The 17945-nt window shown below is 40.7% G+C and overlaps 1 protein-coding gene across 3 annotated transcripts in view; it reads right to left on the bottom strand.

Moving 5' to 3' along the window:
- The window catches only part of PI4KA (phosphatidylinositol 4-kinase alpha), a 95892-nt gene that overhangs the window by 25650 nt on the left and 52297 nt on the right, over positions 1-17945 (bottom strand). For all 3 annotated transcript variants that reach the window (XM_074973112.1, XM_074973113.1, XM_074973115.1), the window contains exons 20-36: positions 17726-17834; positions 16895-17031; positions 15855-15988; positions 13458-13540; positions 11641-11711; positions 11401-11525; positions 10561-10642; positions 9628-9711; positions 9171-9260; positions 7811-7930; positions 5685-5777; positions 5061-5217; positions 4624-4751; positions 3405-3563; positions 2992-3143; positions 961-1068; positions 79-206 (exon numbers count right to left, since the gene is read on the bottom strand). In XM_074973112.1, the coding sequence (XP_074829213.1) occupies positions 79-206; positions 961-1068; positions 2992-3143; positions 3405-3563; positions 4624-4751; positions 5061-5217; positions 5685-5777; positions 7811-7930; positions 9171-9260; positions 9628-9711; positions 10561-10642; positions 11401-11525; positions 11641-11711; positions 13458-13540; positions 15855-15988; positions 16895-17031; positions 17726-17834 (1960 nt within the window). The remainder of the gene's footprint in view (positions 1-78; positions 207-960; positions 1069-2991; positions 3144-3404; positions 3564-4623; positions 4752-5060; positions 5218-5684; positions 5778-7810; positions 7931-9170; positions 9261-9627; positions 9712-10560; positions 10643-11400; positions 11526-11640; positions 11712-13457; positions 13541-15854; positions 15989-16894; positions 17032-17725; positions 17835-17945) is intronic.

Here is a 17945-nt window from a genome sequence, read left to right as displayed (position 1 = left end):
AAAACAAAATGTTTAGAGGCAGAACCAAATAATCAAAGAAACAAAAAGGGTTTTTGAGACTGCACATAAGGAACTCACCAGGAGGCACCAGCTGGCTGGCTGTTAAATACTTCTTATCGGAGAACATGGCAGTCCAAAACTTGATCAATATGCTGATATCCTCACGTAGCCTCTTCTCCCCTTGTGTGGGGAATTTTGGGGGATAACTTAAAAATATATATGTAAATAATTATAATGCAAGATACTAAAAGAAGCTTTATGTTTTTATTTCAGACCAGGGGCAATGAGTGAGCACAATATAAGTCTCATTGTGTTTTATCCTTACACCTTGAATCTATTGCACTGGGATGTGCAGCCTTCCTATCAACTTCTGAAGAGTGAAAAAGCAGCCTCTTGGTGTCTATGAATAATGTAGAATTAAAAACTTTGATATACTTCTCGACATCCTAACACTGTCACATGCTGCTATCACTTATATTACTTTAGATTGCACCCAGGCCAGATACTAAAAGGGAACATTTGCCCACATATTGTGTAGGGGTACATTTTCAAATCGGAGTATAAATTTCAGCCACACACTCTCAATGGCTTTCACAGGAATTTCATGTCTAAAATCCTTTGAAACACTTAAAAAAATTTATCCCAGTAGGGTCTGTAATCTTCATAACCAAATAGATTAAAAGAAATTTGGATTTTCCCTAGTAACAAGGTACAAAGCACATCAAACCATTAATTCCTTTTTGACTTCTTGAGTATATATAATGAACAGCATAGAAGCACAGGTGAAATGGAAAGTGGCTTTTTTATATTAATAGATAAACAGAGAAAAGAATTAAGTCAAATATCAGAATAAAAACAGCTCCTATTGTGAAGTATTCTTGGCGGTTTAAAAAAAAAAAAAGATCCAAAAAACCCCTCACACTTTTCTTGAGGAATTGGTGAAAAGAAAATAAATAGTACCTGAAGTAATCAAAGGCAGTAGAATAAATCTTCTCTCTCAAGACATTGCGAATGGTTGCATTTGGAACGACATCAGCATGCAGCAGAAACAACCCGAGTGTCAACAACCTAAAGTTCAATATATACAGAGCATGTGAAGAGAACCCTTGCACTCTAAATTGCTAAGAACATAAGAACGGCCATACTGGGTCAGACCAAAGGTCCATCTAGCCCAGTATCCTGTCTTCCAACAGTGGCCAATGCCAGGTGCCCCACAGGGAATGAACAGAACAGGCAAGCACAAAGTGATCCATTCCTTATTGCCCATTCCCAGCTTCTGGCAAACAGAGGCTAGGGACACCATCCCTGGCCATCCTGGCTAATAGCCATTGATGGACCTATCCTCCATGAACTTATCTAGTTCTTTTTTAACTCTCTTGTAGTCTTGGCCTTCACAACATCCTCTGGCAAGGAGTTCCACAGGGTGACTGTGCGTTGTGTGAAAAAATACTTCCTTTTGTTTGTTTTAAATATGCTGCCTATTAATTTCATTTGGTGACCCCTAGTTCTTGTGTTATGAGGAGGAGTAAAAAACAGTTCCTTATTTACTTTCTCCACACCAATCATGATTTTATAGACCTCTCTCATATCTCCCCTTAATCATCTCCTTGCCAAGCTGAAAAGTCCCAGTCTTATTAATCTCTCTTCATATGGCAGCCATTCCATACCCCTATTATTTTTGTTGCCCTTTTCTGAACCTTTTTCAATTCCAATATATCTTTTTTGAGATGGGGCAACCATAGGGTGACCAGATAGCAACTGTGAAGAAACAGGACGGGGGTAGAGGGTAATAGGCGCCTATATAAGAAAAAGTCCCCAAAAAACAGGACTGTCCCTTTAAAAATGGGACATCTGGTCACCCTAGGCAACCACATCTGCATGTTGTATTCAAGATGTGGGCGTCTCATGGATTGATATAGAGGCAATATGATATTTTCGGTCTTATTATTTATCCCTTTCTTAATGATTCCCAACATTCTGTTCGCTTTTTTAACTGCCGCTGTACATGGAGTGGATGTCGGACCATACTAATAACCATGGCTCTGCCCAAGCCAAACACGAACAGATTTTTTTAAGCAAAAGATGGACTATGTCAGGACACAAAGTAAAATAAAACTACATATCATGGGCTGAACAGAAATCTGGTGTATGTGCGTGCAACTCAATTCTCTTCAGAGTTGAGTTGCTTCTACCAGGTCTAGGGATAGTTAGAGCCAAATTCAGACATTACATATTTATCTGTAGAGTACTTCAGAGCAATGCAAATTTGAACTAAAAGAGGGGAAAAAATCCTTATTTTTAAAAAAGCAGAAAACAAAATCCTGAAACATTTTTACTCTGTAATGTTTGCCTAGTATCGCACTTCCTGGCCAAGGCATGTGACATACATATTACATAAAGGCTGCCAATTTGTTTTGCTGGAATGAAGGCAGCACTAGTCAAAGATAGTGCTTTATTACGTTATCGTTCTATTCTCTCATAATTGGAATGTGGTAGTAGGTTTTCATATTTCACTGGCATTGATGCAGGATGAATTATCTAAAGAGATGGGGGCCAGATCTCTCTCATTCAGACGCTCTGGGCAAACTGCATTTCCTTCACCATCAACCTGAAACTACGGCTGGAAAACAATGGGACATGAAAGTCTTCAAGCTAGTAATCCAGAAAAATGGATACAATGGTTCTACTAGATGATCTCTGGGGTGATGTATGAATTACACCAGAGACTGATGCAAAACTGGTATTTGTGGTAAAAAAAAAAAACTTTCAGAAGTGCCTAGAATGACTTAAGACGCTAAGTCACATTGACTTTTAATGGATTTAGCCTCCTACGTGCTTGAGTCACTTTTGAAAATGGGACTTAGATTACTATGTCATTCTTGGCACTTCTGAAAGTTCTATCCTTTGAGATGAAGAACAATTCCTATACTCAGCACTTAGCTCTTTGTCCTCCTACCCCACGCTCCTTCTAAGAGAACAAATATCACTCACTTGAAACGGGGTCCAATAGCTGCCACGTGTCGGTTCAAACTGCTCTTTGCCCCTCCAATATTCAGAGACAGGGATCGCTGCAGCAGGCTGGAGAAGATCTCGACCTGATCAGAACTACAGTACTTGGCTATTTCAAATCTCTGCACCAGAAACTGAGGAAACAAAAAAAAAAAACAAAGGAAAATGTAGCTCAACAAAACCAGAACCTTGCATTTCTCCCATTCTTATGCACCTCTGCAAACATGAAAACATCACCCTACACTAAGCACAAAAGTACTACAACCATGAACAGTGCTAGTTGTCCAAAAACAGAAGTCCAAAGGCACAGAGCAGCTCAGTCTTGGCGCCTGTTGCCTGCATCCTCCCATCCCATCATTATCTTAAGTGTAACAATGCGGAAAGGGGGTACTTGCATCTATCCAGATGTAATGTGGTGTGACCTCTGGAGGGCAAGGCCTTGGCTGACTCTCTTCTGAAGCAGCTAATGGATCTGCTTCTTTCTGCTCAGCGGAAAACAGGCCAAATTTCTGCTCCACTGTCATTTGCCAGGCTCCTGCCATTTCTCGCATGAACTGTGAAAATAAAGATTAGTGTTTGTTGCTCCAAGTGCGTTAACTTGTTTGCAGGACCTAACCTCCTCCTTTATATTAGCATGGAGCACACTAGTTCTGAATACCCCACAATATCTGAAACTTTGAAACTCATTAGAAAGGTCTGGGGCTAATCATCACCGTGACTAAGCCTACTTCTCCGTTTCAGCATAACTCCCTGCACATATTGGGAACTTCTCCTTAAATTACCTGAGAGAAAGTGCTGGTTTTCCGTCATTGTAGCCATTTCGACATGCAGTGGTTTCAGCCACTATACCGCAGCAGTTACCACATCATTACTGCTAGATTTACTCACATTTCAGGAAGTACAGCTGTTTAGCCCATTACAGGACAATAATAGTTCTAACACACATAGCTCGTCATTCAGGGTATTAATGCCAGAAACTAAATGGCATTGCTAGCCAAATTCCTTTCACTCCTCAGAAGAGGTGTTCTGGCAAAGCAGGAAAAAGAAAAATTCAGGCCTGGTATGTACAAAAGTTGTACCAGTTTGTACAACCGTTTTGCACTGATTTAGCAGACACTTTTATTTCAGTTTAAACCAGATTTACTTAAGCTAAACTGAAATCAGATACTTTCAAACCAAAATAAGAGTGTTCATAGTGGGGTTTGCAACAGTTTAATTACATTGGTTTAAAAACCTAATTAAATTAAACTGGTGCGACTTCTGTGTGCAGATATGACGTGAGCCTGAAGGTATATATCTCGAGTCCATAATTAATGCTATATAAGGGAAAATTGCCAGCACATAATGTATTCTGAAAGTGATAAAGCTTCTCAACTGAACTGGCTGAAAGTACAGCAGGCGATGTGTAAATAAAATCCACGTCCAGCAATACAGCCAGAGAGTGAGATTATCCACATGATAACATCAACTCATTAGCACACTGGGAAATCTTGACTCAAGAGATCAACAGTTGTTTTTAACATGCCTATTTTGCATGGATTTATTCTAAATGAGATTTCACTCCTCTCTTTTTTTCTTGAAGAAAAACCTGAAACATTGACTGAAGCTCCCTACCGGTACTTCTATTCCATTCTTAGCAGCAAGTAGCCACTCCCAGCAAGCAATTGCTGTTTCCATGCCATGTTCAGTGAACATTCGCAGGGGGCCCCAGCACAAGTGATGCAGGAGCTGAGGGTCACAGTCTGAAAAAACAAACAAACAAACAAACAAACAAACAAACATTCATACAGATTTCTTTAACAGAGAAAATAGGAAAAAGTTTTCAAGTCAGCAGGAAATTGGTCTGCACAATTTGTGACAATCAACTCCAAACAAATAACGTCTAGCTGTGACTTCAAGAGGTTTTCCCTGAATTAAGTTTACTGGATATAACACCATTCTGCTTCAGTTTATACTCACTGGATTTGTGTATAAAGCATCTATAATTGTAATTTAGTGCTAAGAGCATCAGCACTCAGAAGTACAAAACAAAGTTCCATTTGTTTTATTACCTTTGCTACTTATTAGCATTGCAGTCAACATAAACATGGCCTGGGTGTAGACTTGAGGCTGGCCTGGTTCTAGTGCATCATTTAGTTGCTTGATCATCAGTTTATTCAGGTCAGATACCCGACCTGTAGCATTTGAGAAATGAATCATTCCAGCCACCTGTAAAACATATTTCTTTGGTCAGTGGCGATGAGAAAAATCTCTACATGGCTGACTTTTTTTTTTTTTTTTTTTTTTAAACTGTTTGGCACATGCTGGAGTCTGGGAGTATTCACAACTCAGCATGGAGATCCAATGCAGGCCTCGTGATGGTTTCTTGATACTACATTTTGCTAACATTACTGAGTAAACACAAAGAAGAACAAGGGTTTTATTTGCAACTGAAACATCAAAAAATCTTTACAAGACCAGAAGCGAAATGATCTCCTCAATGAACTGGGTGTATTACACCCTAAAACTAGAAAAGATAATGTTCATTACAGTCCTTGTTTAGATGTACAGGATGATGCCTCTTTGCTATTATAGCTGCATTCTACTTAATCCTCCATTTGAAAGCAAGTACAAGTGAGAAAAGCAACATGGCCAACTGGGGAACTCCATGAGTTCAGGAAAAATTCTATAGTTACCTCTCCTGCGTAGCGATTGCGCAAGTTAAGAGAAGACATAAAGTTGGAGTAATCTTTCTTCACACAGGCTGGTCTTTCAGTTAGCTGGGTTGCCTATAAACAACAGTTGTAATGGTTATCAATTGTTAATATACAAATATTGTGTTATCCATATACACTGTCTGGACTTTTAAACAGATCATCCATTCAGTATCAAAAACTGAGAACACTAACAGCTGGATTACCACCATGGCTACCAGAACAGTATCAAAGAGCATACAGGTTGATCTCCCTAATACTGCGTCATGCTGGTGTTAATGAGGAAATAAAGGAATCGGTTGTGACAAAGCTCCTTCCCCAACACCTGCAGCCACGCAGGGCTTCGCTGGATCAGGAGTTCAGGTATAGGTAGTGCCCTACCAAATTCAGAGCTATGAAAATGCGTCATGGAACGTGAAATCTGGTCTCCCGCCACATGAAATCTGGACTTTTGTATGCTTTTACCCTGTACTATACAGATTTCATACCATGCCACCCTTACTTCTGCGCTGCTACCTTCAGAACTGTGTGGCCGGAGAGTGGTGGCTGCTGACTGAGGGCCCAGCTCTGCATGCAGCAGCTCTACCTTCAGAGCTGGGCTCCCGGCCAGCAGCCGCCGCTCTCCAGCTGCCCTGCTCTGAAGGCAGTGCTACCACCAACAGCAGTGTAGAAATAAGGGTAGCAATACCGTGCCCCCCCAACCTTGTGACACCCCCCCAACTCCTTTTGGGGTCAGGACCCCTACAATTACAACACTGTGAAATTTCAGATTTAAATAGCTAAAATCATGACATTTACGATTTTTAAAATCCTATGACCGTGAAATTGACCAAAATGGACCTGAATTTGGCAGGGCCCTAGGTATAGGGAAGAGCAGCCTCCATGAGGCTGTGACTCCTATTCTAATGAATAGCGTCAAAGAGGGGGAAAGGGGCAAGGAGCATGCAGAACCATGGCTGAGCCCTCCTCATGTGCCAGCTTGCAGAGCTGTCTAGGTGCAAAGGAAGGAGCATTCTGCCTCTGACAATAGACTTTCATGCACTCACCATCCCCCTACCCCTTTGCATAACATAAGGGCTCCTGAGAAATATGACTCTGAGTCACTACTCTGTTTGGGATCTCCTGGGGTAGCACATCTATGCCCCAAACTCAGGACAAGTCTTGATACAGCCAAAATTTCAGCACTACTTGTATTGCAATTTCAAAACAAATAAGCAAAAATACAATTACTTCTCTATATTCCCCTTCTCAAAAGGGCCAAAATTCCTATGGATTACAAATCAGTGTGGATTAGCTAGGTGCAATCAGGCAAGAATCATCTAATTTCTATTTTAAAATCACCACCCTGATATTGAGTCTCAACAGAAAATCCACATGGCTCAGCAAGAACACTGAAAATCCAGCATTCAGCTAATAACAGTCTTCTGCAGTCCTGCCTAGGGCTTGCTCAGTTCACTGGCAGATAGATAAACTTGTCACAACTATTTGTACTACATACTTCGGATGTCATGCTTGTGTAATAACCATGGTTTTGCTTACAGCAGCGAACCGAGGTCCAAAGTAATAAAACAAGAGATGAGGAAAAGACAGTCTGCCTTTCTGATTAACAATGAAAGGGTTTTATTTTCATTTTGATGTGCAGGGCCTTAGTCACTCAGATGATCATTAAAGGAAGACTTTCATCTATTGATTTGAGAAAGTATATTGTCAGAGTGTAAACATCTAATGCAGCTTAACAGTACACATGAAGTAGTGTAATGTAACAAAGTCCACATACGTACATGCACACGGGCCTTTTCAGACTCTACAAATAGTTATATAAATGGAAATGCGCTATCACTTAAAAATGACATATGTAATACTAAACCCTTGCTAAAAGTACATCAAAGACTTTAATATACAGTTTTGTGCTTAAAGACACAAGATTTACAGTTTAACTTGTAGTATCTCTTACCTCCCAACCATTCAAAGGAGGAAGAACGTGCTTAAAAGACACATTCCTCTTCATTTCAAAACAAGGGATGCTCCAGAATGGACACCTGGTATGTTATTTATGATATGCATGACTTACAGCATATAGGATTACTTTGTTGATGCCCGATACTCACCCCCAGGGTGGTGTTTTGTCTGTTGTAGCCTGCAAAGTGGAGAATGCTTTCTGTAGCCATAGCCAGCCCGGTGTGCTGAGACAAGCCTGACACCCAATTCTGATGTTTGTTTAGGTACTCCTAAGAGACAAGGAATCAGATTCTTTCAAAGAGCACTGTAATTTTCAAGAGCAGCTAGCTCATTTCAAGTATTACACACATTAAACTACCAAAAGATTTATTATACACACATCTGACAATCTATTTAATTAGGTTGAGTCCTTGTTTTCCTTTCTAAATATTGCTCCCTCAGCACTAGGAAAGCAGGACTTTTGTTCCTAAGAGTTCCTAAGACGTTAGGCCCTTTTGAAACTCTCATCCTAGAAGCCTAAAATAAAAAGGGATTTTTCTCTCTTTTGTACAGAGGATGAAGCAAACCTAATAGAAATCTAAAGTTTGAAGCAAAGATCGTGATTTTGAAAACCAAGCACAAATGTTCTGCAAAAAGAGGCATTTTAGACTCCATGTAAGATGAAGTGAGATGGAAACACTAACAGTCTTGTTCTGCTAGAATGAAGATTGAAAAACTAGTGTCCACTCTTCTTTTACAGGCGGGAATACAAATGTAACACATAGATCTGAAGTACTATAGACTATTCTTGAGCCTCTCCAGAAAGTGCTGAGGGAGGAAGAGAGGTAACAGAAAGCAGGTTACTCTAGAAACTCTAACCTGCACTAAAGATTAACCCCCACCTCCCAGGACAGGGTTAACAGACATGTTATCCTGCTCCCATGCTACCATGACTCAGCAAAAGGTATTAGCAGCAGGATAAAGTCCTTACTTGCTAAGTCACAAAATTCAGTAGTTTACCATGGTCTTTTAAGTTAGCAAAGGTTCTACTGTATTTGAAAGAGAATTAAAAGTCTGAGAAAACCTCTCTCTAATAGCAAAGCAGCAAAGATGTTGCATTCTGATCACCTGCTGAGAATTTAAAAATGTATGAATTTTTATGCACATTAATCAGAATGTATCACTCGCATAACACTGAATCAGAGAGTAATTAAACCTCCGCAACAGTCTGCATTCTTAACATAGAATCAAAGCGGAACAGAATGGCTGAAGTACTGAACATTAATTTGAACAACTTAGCAAAGATATTGTTTGAAGACTACTTCAAAAACAAAATTAAATTGCTACTGATTTTAGTGATGCTTCCATTATTGTGGGGGGAAGGGAAAAATAAGGAATCAGAATAGCCAAAAAGTTACAAAATAAGTATAAATGCATTTAGTCGAATGATATACTGTGATTTCAAGGTAGGTGAACTTTGTACATTTCTGAGGATCACAAATTATTTCTTCACAAATTCAAGTTAATTACCTGAAGGTGGGACTTTGTGACAGAAGGAGCCCATTTCATTGCTTCTTGAAGAATCATCCCACACCGGGCAGCAAAGTCCTTCACTATACTCTAGGAAAAGTGCATTGATACACCAGTCAGCCAGCCAATAATCCACAAACAGCATTGTGCTTAGCGGCATAGTAAGCAACATTAAGGGCACCAGCCAGAGACAGCTCAAGAGACTTTTAATGGCATTAGGATATTGCAGCCTATTTACAAAAAAGTGTGTTCTGGGAGGCAGAGAACTGTTATGCTTTAGTAAGGTGCAATTCTGAAACAGGGAAATTCAGAATGAACTTCAAAATGTCTGGTAGCTAAATTACAGCTCATGAGCCTTACCTTAGAAGGCACCTTCAAAACAACACTGTTCAGAGTAGCTGACTGAGACAAGTCAATTAAACTACTTTTGACCACCTCATCAAGAGACACCACTTACCTCTCTTGATTCATATGTATCAGGGACAGTAATTCTATACGGGGTGTCTGGAATGTCATAGTATGGTTGGTCCTTGTGAATATCCTAAAATAAAGTATGTTAAAGTCTCAAAAAGAAGCAATTCACCCATGTCTGATTGACTTGTTCATTACAGGCTAAACTTTTTGCTTTGTTAAGTCAGTTTGCTAATGACACTATCCATCCCACAAAGCAGACTCTTGCATTTTGGTTTTGTTTTCAACATGACCATAACTATAAACTATCTTATGGTTTAAAACGAAACATGAGAAAATAAATAAAATAGTACTTCTATAGCACTTTTCTTTCTTCAAAACACTTTACATACAATAATGCATTAATCCTAAATTAAAATAATCAAACTGCACACTTCTTACCTCGCATAGGGATTCTGAGTTTTAACTGATTAATGATGTTTGTAACATAATTTATGATCTTTGGATTTAAGGTGATTTCAGAAATGTAAGTTACTATGAAAGGTTTCAGAGTAACAGCCGTGTTAGTCTGTATTTGCAAAAAGAAAAGGAGTACTTGTGGCACCTTAGAGACTAACCAATTTATTTGAGCATAAGCTCAAATAAATTGGTTAGTCTCTAAGGTGCCACAAATACTCCTTTTCTTTTTACTATGAAAGGTGTCTTTTCTTGGATATTATCAAGCAACTTAAAACTCCAAATAAGCAGATCTTCAGGCAAAATCGTTATCAATGTGAAATGAATAATTTAACTCAAAGAAAAAAAGGCGGGGGGGTAACACTACACCACTTAGCCACTTCATTGCTGAATGATGCATAAGGTATGTTTTGCAAACATGCACCTTCAGTTGTATCTGGTATCTCTGTTCCACTGTTATGAAAACTTTGGTCAATATACATGCACTTTCTATCAGCAATAAAAGGGTTAATAAAGTACTCACCGCACTGAGAGAGAGTGACAGCGTCTGGAGGATATCTAACATGGTCTTGAGCACAGTTCCACTCCACAGTAAATGAGGGAACCTAAAATAAAACAAGTTCACACTGAATAGACAGGTGAAAAAAATTATGCGTTCACCAAAAGGCGCAGAAGATACACACAGAGCAATGTCTCTATGTGTAAACCTATACCAAACATAAGGCATTAAGTTGATCATGGCTCACAACAGATTGGAGTTGTCAAAAGCTCTCTTTGAAGTCAGACTCAGAGGGGAGATTTCCAAGGGCACAGAGGCAATCGGGTACACAACTCCCATTGAAAAATCAAGGCAATAACGTCAGGCTACATGACTTCAGCTCCGTATCACCCATGTGTGCCAAGGAGGAAAGGAAAGGGAACTAAAGAGCAGATTACCATTTTAACCTACATTTTGTTTTGTTCTTGATTTTCAGTATTTTCTGTCCACACACATACTAAATGCACTACACATTACTGGCCAGCAGAGGGCACTGAAAGCTTAGTTGAATTACACACAGCATGATAAAGCAGAATATAGTTTTGCATTTATTTAACATTCTGCGATGTGGATCATCTTGTGTGGATACTAGGAAGAGGACTGCAATAGTAACTAAGCAAGGATTTCAGAACCAGGATAACATTTTAGTAGCCCTCTAGGCCTTTTTTAATCATCAGAAATTTTCATTGCTATGTACAAAATGACTGTTTGACAGAACTGGCAGTCACGAAATCTAAATGAATGCCCTATACAAATGCATTCTTCTTCTTGATAACCAAGTAGGCAGTGTGAAAAAGGTAATATAGCAGGGATGTCTATACTCACTTATCTACAAGACCAGATAAGTATTTGTCTGCAACCCTCCTGATCCTCTTGTGAATGTGGTTAAAATTCACTAGGAGAAAGTGAGCATGTCGCTCCAGCTCCTCTTCATTCTCTTTAGTTTTAGCCTAGATATTCCAAAGAGAGGCATGACACTTTTGTGTTTTAAAAAAGACTTTCACAAAATAAACACACACACACACACACACTTTACACTGCAGTTCTCCTTCCCACTTAGCTTACTTTATCAGCCATCATTGTAAGGAAAGCTTCAAACACCTTATCTGCAACAGCTATCACACACTGCATCATCCCTGGAGAAGAATCAAGAAAAATTTTGTGCTCTGTTATAAGAATTAAATTTTCCTTGGATACTGCACCATTAACAGTTAAACATGTTTATTTGTACTCAGCCAACACTGAATCAAGCTGCTTTACAGTTCTAAATAATGTTCATTCCAGCAAGAGCAAGTTTTTTTTTTAAAGTTGAAAATAAGCCACCACCAGTTGAAAACAGCATTTAGCAGTATCCTCCTCCTCTTATATGCCATAGCTCTGCAAAATAGTCACTTTGTTTATCAATAGAATATCTCAAATTAAAACATGAATAGTTTAGCTATTTGGTAAGAGTGGTTTCTACAGGTTATACTGTAGTTTAATAGGGGGCATTTATACTCAAGGGACTCTTCCTACATATTTACTACCTTACACTTGCTGCAGTTCTATATAATCCAGATGAAATGACAAGAGATAAACATGTACATTTCTCAGTGGCGGCTGGGGAGGAAGTGTAATTGCAACCACGTTTGCATACTAAGTTAGAGCTATTAATAACCCAACAACAAAGAGTGTTGATGGGACCAACTATCAACTTCAGGAGTTTCAGAAAAAAGCACTTGGGCAGGAGTTGCTACAAAACCTCACTCTGAATACAAATCTTTGGCAATGGTTTTGATTCAATGGACTACCCAAAATATGTTGAGAAGCAGAAAGTAGTTCCATAAATTGCAATCAAACCTCTTTATGCATATAATGACAAGTGACCATAATGCTGTTTCATCAGTGAAATTTTAATGGAGAAGACTGTCCTGTCTGATTTAGTCCTCTTCCCCTCACGGTTTTCAGCTAGTATCAGCTGATGGATATTTATTTGCTTAAAGTTTACGCTGACACAATTTATAGGAAATTTGACTGAAACACTGAGTATACCTACTCCATACGGCTATTTTTACTAGGACTATGTCATTGGGTATGCACACACTGCACTGACTCAAGTCAAAACTTTTAATAATGACCAGACTACTCTAAACATAAAGGTGACTTGCAATTCTCTAAGGCTATGTCTATACTGGCAACTGAATGACAAAATGTGTGTCTTTTGTCGGTGTTAACACCACCCTGCCAACAACACAAACGCGGCTCATTGGGGGGGGGGGGGGGGGGGCATTTTTTTGTCGGCAGGAGACCCGACAAACAGCAGCTGTGCTGCACAACTTTTAGCGGCTCGGCTGTAGAGACACAGCTGTAGTGACACAGCCATATCGCTAAAAGCTGTGTAGTGTAGACATAGCCTAACACGCCTCCTGAAACAGGCGCACACTGTGCAACAACCCTACCCTGGAGCAAAGCAGCTAGACCACTTTTTTTCCATTTCACATCTGGCCTTATTACAGGTTAAGAGACAGGAGGCTAGCGCAACAGAAAGTATGTAACAGAGTGTTTTGCCCCCAAAGGGAGTAAGCGTTAGTAAGAAATGAGAGCACAAGCAGATATTGCCTACAGGTTATGTTGTAAGAGAAATAAGCAGTTAGCAGTCAGCTGTGATCTAAAGAGTTCATTTGCAATGGCTTTCTGGCCACCAAGCCAAAATGTACGGTCCACTTCTGATAAAGTCAAAGACTATCTCTGACATGCACAATTCAAAATACTTCATACTTTAAAGCATATCCATGTAATGCAGGTTCACTTAAAATTGACCCAATTCCATTAATTTTGTTCTAAAAGATAGTAGCCAGACAAATTTTACTTTCTCAGGTAGCATATAGCTGAGGTAATCTTACCAGATTTGTCTTTTTGAATAGCTTTATCCTCAAAATAGCAAAACATCACTTGGAAGCGGTCTTGGTCTGTTGAACGCAATACCCTAGGAGGATAATAATTTAACACAATCAGACAAAACTAAACATGGAAACCATGCCTCATCCCTATAGTGCAGCGATTCTCAAACTTTAAAAAGAAAAGGAGTACTTGTGGCACCTTAGAGACTGACAAATTTATTTGAGCATAAGCTTTCGTGAGCTACAGCTCACTTCATCGGATGCATTCAGTGGAAAATACAGTGGTGAGATTTATATACATAGAGAACATGAAACAATGGGTGTTACCATACACACTGTAACGAGAGTGATCACTTAAGGTGAGCTATTACCAGCAGGAGAGCCGGGGGGGGGGGGGGGGGTTTAGAGACAACGGGACACCTTTTGTAGTGATAATCAAGGTGGGCCATTTCCAGAAGTTGACAACTTGATTATCACTACAAAAGGTCTCACCCCCCACCACCCAACCCCCGCTCTCCTGCTGGTAATGGCTCACCTTAAGTGATCACTCTCATTACAGTGTGTATGGTAACACCCATTGTTTCATGTTCTCTATGTATATAAATCTCCCCACTGTATTTTCCACTGAATGCATCCGATGAAGTGAGCTGCAGCTCACGAAAGCTTATGCTCAAATAAATTTGTCAGTCTCTAAGGTGCCACAAGTACTCCTTTTCTTTTTGCGAATACAGACTAACATGGCTGCTACTCTGAAACCTCTCAAACTTTAGCAACCCAAGGACCCTCATTTTGATTTAAAATTTTTCAGGGACCCCCACGCCTCTCCACTCCCCTGCTCCCTTCCCCGAGTCCCCACCCCACCCTTTCTCCGAGGCCCCGTCCCCTCTCTGTCCATTCCCCCGCCTTTCACTGCTCGCTCTCCCCCACCCTCACTCACTTTCACCAGGCTTGGGCAGGGAGTTTGGGTGCGGGAGGGGGTGCAGCCTCTGGAGGGATTTTGGGTGCAGGCTCTGGGCTGGGGCAGGGGGTTGGGGTGTGGGAGGGGGTTCAGGGTTCAGACTCTGGGAGGGAAAGAGTTTGGGTGCACATCCCTCTGGCAACAGCTTCTAGGCAGGGGAGCCAGGGGGTCTCCACGCTGCCCCTGCCTGCAGACACCGCCCCCACAGCTCCCACTGGATGCAGTTCCTGGTCAATGGGAGCTGTAGAGTTAGCACTCAGGGTAGGGGCAGCACACAGAGACCCCCGCCCCCACCCATGGCCACAGGGATATGTCAGCCGCTTCCAGGAGCCAGGGCAGGTAGGAAGTCTGCCTTAGCCCCGCTGAGCTGCTGGACTTTTAGCGTTCAGGAAGCGCTGGGAGGGAGCGGGAGGAATTGATCAGCGGGGCCCGCGGACACCCTGGAATACCCTTGGGGACCCCAGTTTGAGAAACACTGCTATAGTACATACCCACACATCAAGAAACTAAATTACAATAAGATTTAACACCTGAGCCTTTGGGTCTATTTTCAATTAACAAGGGTTTGGGGGAAGCATTTTTTGCTACTAGGCAAACAATTCACATTGCTGTTGGAAGTGGGAAAACTTGCACAAAGTTCACCAATTTGGTGAGTTGTTTCTGGTGTATTTCTACAAACAAACAAACAGAGACCCCACTCTTCTTTACATGCTGCATTTGCTCAATATGGCAATGCCTACCAGTATTTAAAAAACTGCACTTACAGTATGTCTGAAAGACTTTTGTGAATAAAAATATTTGTCCTTATTGTTTAATGCCAAACAGGCATACAGCTTAGCGGTTGTTCCCACCTTCTCCAGTAAGAGCCCTCTTTAGCTCTCACCCACAGTCATTCTTTGATAGCAGTCATTAGGAATTTTGTATCCATTTAATGTACTGACTTGCCAGTGTCCATTCCTGTGTATTTTTATTTGCAATGCCGAAATGCACCAGTCAAGAGCAACAATTGTATATCGGATCTACTGATTCCGTAACCATGATAACTTTGAAGCGTCATGGATGACAGTCTGTGCTATGCCTCCAAGAGGTTCAGTACAGGACTCGCAGTCCAGGGGAGACAGAGCTGAGGATGTTTTAAATTCGCAAGAGGTTCCTCAGAAGGCAGCGTTATAGCTGCCTTCCATTGTTCCTGCACCAGGGGTTTTGGGGTTTTGGGTCGCTTTATGTCACTGCAGCCCTTTTGCCTGCCCTAAAAGGGCCTGGGCAGAGATGAAGATTTCACTCCCGGGGTGAAATCCTGGCCCCACTGAAGTCAATGACAAAACTCCCATTGACTCAAACAGAATCAGAATTTCACCCTGTGTCCCCAAGTTTGGCCGAAGGGTTCATGAAATGCCAGAAACCAAAGATTAGAAAACCAACCTGTAGTAATAAAAATATACCTCATATACTCTAGACGGTAAACAGACAGTAGATAGGTAGACATAGCGAAGTCCAGCTTATTGATCAGAGCAGACACTTCTGGAGGAGGATCCAAGAGATTTATGATGGTGCTCCGTAACTCATTCAGTTCAGCCTAAAGGTAAGCAACTTCAGAATAAGGAGCGAGCAAATGTGGTGGCACTCTCTTTATTTGCATTCTGAAAAGGTTTAATTTAGGTTACACTACTGATTATACCATGCCTTTAAAAACAAAAAGCCTTCACGCTCATTTGCATCCAGGTAAAGAAGAGATAAAAAAGGCACATAGCACTTATTGGTGGCACACAGTGAAGTACTGGAATAGTGCATAAGATGCATTCGTGTGGCAGCAGGAAACATCAATGCTCTTACTCAGAAGAAGTCAAGTTCAAGAGCTCAACACAGTTCATTAAAAGTGAGGGACAAACCGTCTGCTGGAGTAACGAATGAAGTTATACCAGCAAAGAATTTGACTCTGTTTTACACTTGTCATTCATCCTTGACTTTTTTATCTTGCATTGTAAACAATAACTCACATATTTCTGTTACAGTCTATCATGCAAACATAGGGAGAAAAAAGTGGACAAGTACCAAGCCATAGGCAATGGCAAGAGATGAAGGCTCAGCTAGGAGCCACTTTAATAGAGAGAACGACAGAATGTCATTTTACTCCAAAACCAAATTCATCCCATCACTGTTCTGCAGATTTCATCTGCCAGACACAAAAGGAGAAAACACAAAAACATCATTAGGTTTCCCTTCCCACAAAGACCTGATTTAGCCAACAGAGGATTGCTGCCGCTAACAAAAACACACTTGTACTACTTAATACTCTTGCTTTTTGTTCTGTTAAGTCATGCACAGCTTACAGGATGCAGCAGTGCATTTGGAAAGCTGCTGTTATTTAATGAAGGGAGTCAGGTGAAAACATTATATTGCTGTCCTAAGCAGCATCTGCTGGTTACTATCCAATATATTATTTAAAGTCTGAAGGGGCATAATGGAAGAAACAGTTTCTTACAGAAGTCACTGTGTCATTTTTCATGGCAGAGTTGTACTGAAGGACAGATCGAAGAGGTTCTTTGCTGGGAAATGTGAGCAGTGGAGACTTAGTGGCTATCTCACATACCCCTTCATACCACTCTTCTGGCCAAAGACCTGTAGTAGAAATTTGGAGGCGCAGAGAGGGGAGAGAAAGACAAACCATGTCTAGGAGAAACATCCTAATATACTCCCATTATATTGGGTCAACTGATGAGGCTACTATAGAAACCTAAAATTAGTGCACTGATTTTTCTACTGATCCTCAGTTGGTTATCGCCAACAGATATTAAGAGATTCAATCCATGAAAATAAGTATCACCAAGTTTTGTGCTACCTCTTTAAACCATCTTTTCACACATTCAGGTATATACATTCAAACTAATGGCCCACTTTCCAAACATGTAATAAACCTGTTCAGATGGCTGCAGGTGAAACCTCTCAACGTATAAGCAGTTTCTACTTTGCCTGTGTGTCATCCCTGACCCTCCCATGCTAGATCAGAGCCATCACACACTTATATTTTCATGCACAGTCCAGCTAGCCCGTGCCACTTGTGAACTGAGGATGTAAACAATAATAAATTGTACGCTTCTGTAGTCTAGTCCACGGCAAAGTAGGGCACTTTGGACACAATGCAATCTGTCATCAGAGGAGTGCCTGGTAAGACACCTGCCTTGTGGTCCGTTCCCAGTTACCCCTAGTCCTTCTAGATCTCTATAGTCTGTGCTAAACAGCTGATTTGCACTTACACACGATATAAACCTAGGTCTACCATCAATGCATCTTTTCCCACTGGACAGTATACTACCTGATCCCTCCACAGCAAATCCCATAAGCACCGAATACAGCCAAAAATCACGGAAGAGCTTCTGTAACCTGGGTTTGGCCTCCTTGATGGGTGGTAAACGTCTGGTGAGCTAATGTGAAAAGGAAAAAATAATTAGGGGATTTCAATAATTTAATCACTTGTTAAGAGTCAGTCAATACAGCCTCATATTCTGATGTTGTTCTAGCATTTCAGAATTTAG

Source organism: Natator depressus, chromosome 15, assembly GCF_965152275.1.
Source record: "Natator depressus isolate rNatDep1 chromosome 15, rNatDep2.hap1, whole genome shotgun sequence".
Lineage (NCBI taxonomy): Eukaryota > Metazoa > Chordata > Testudines > Cheloniidae > Natator > Natator depressus.
The sequence above is the reverse complement of the archived record's forward strand: the minus strand, read 5'-3'. Positions and strand labels throughout refer to the sequence as shown.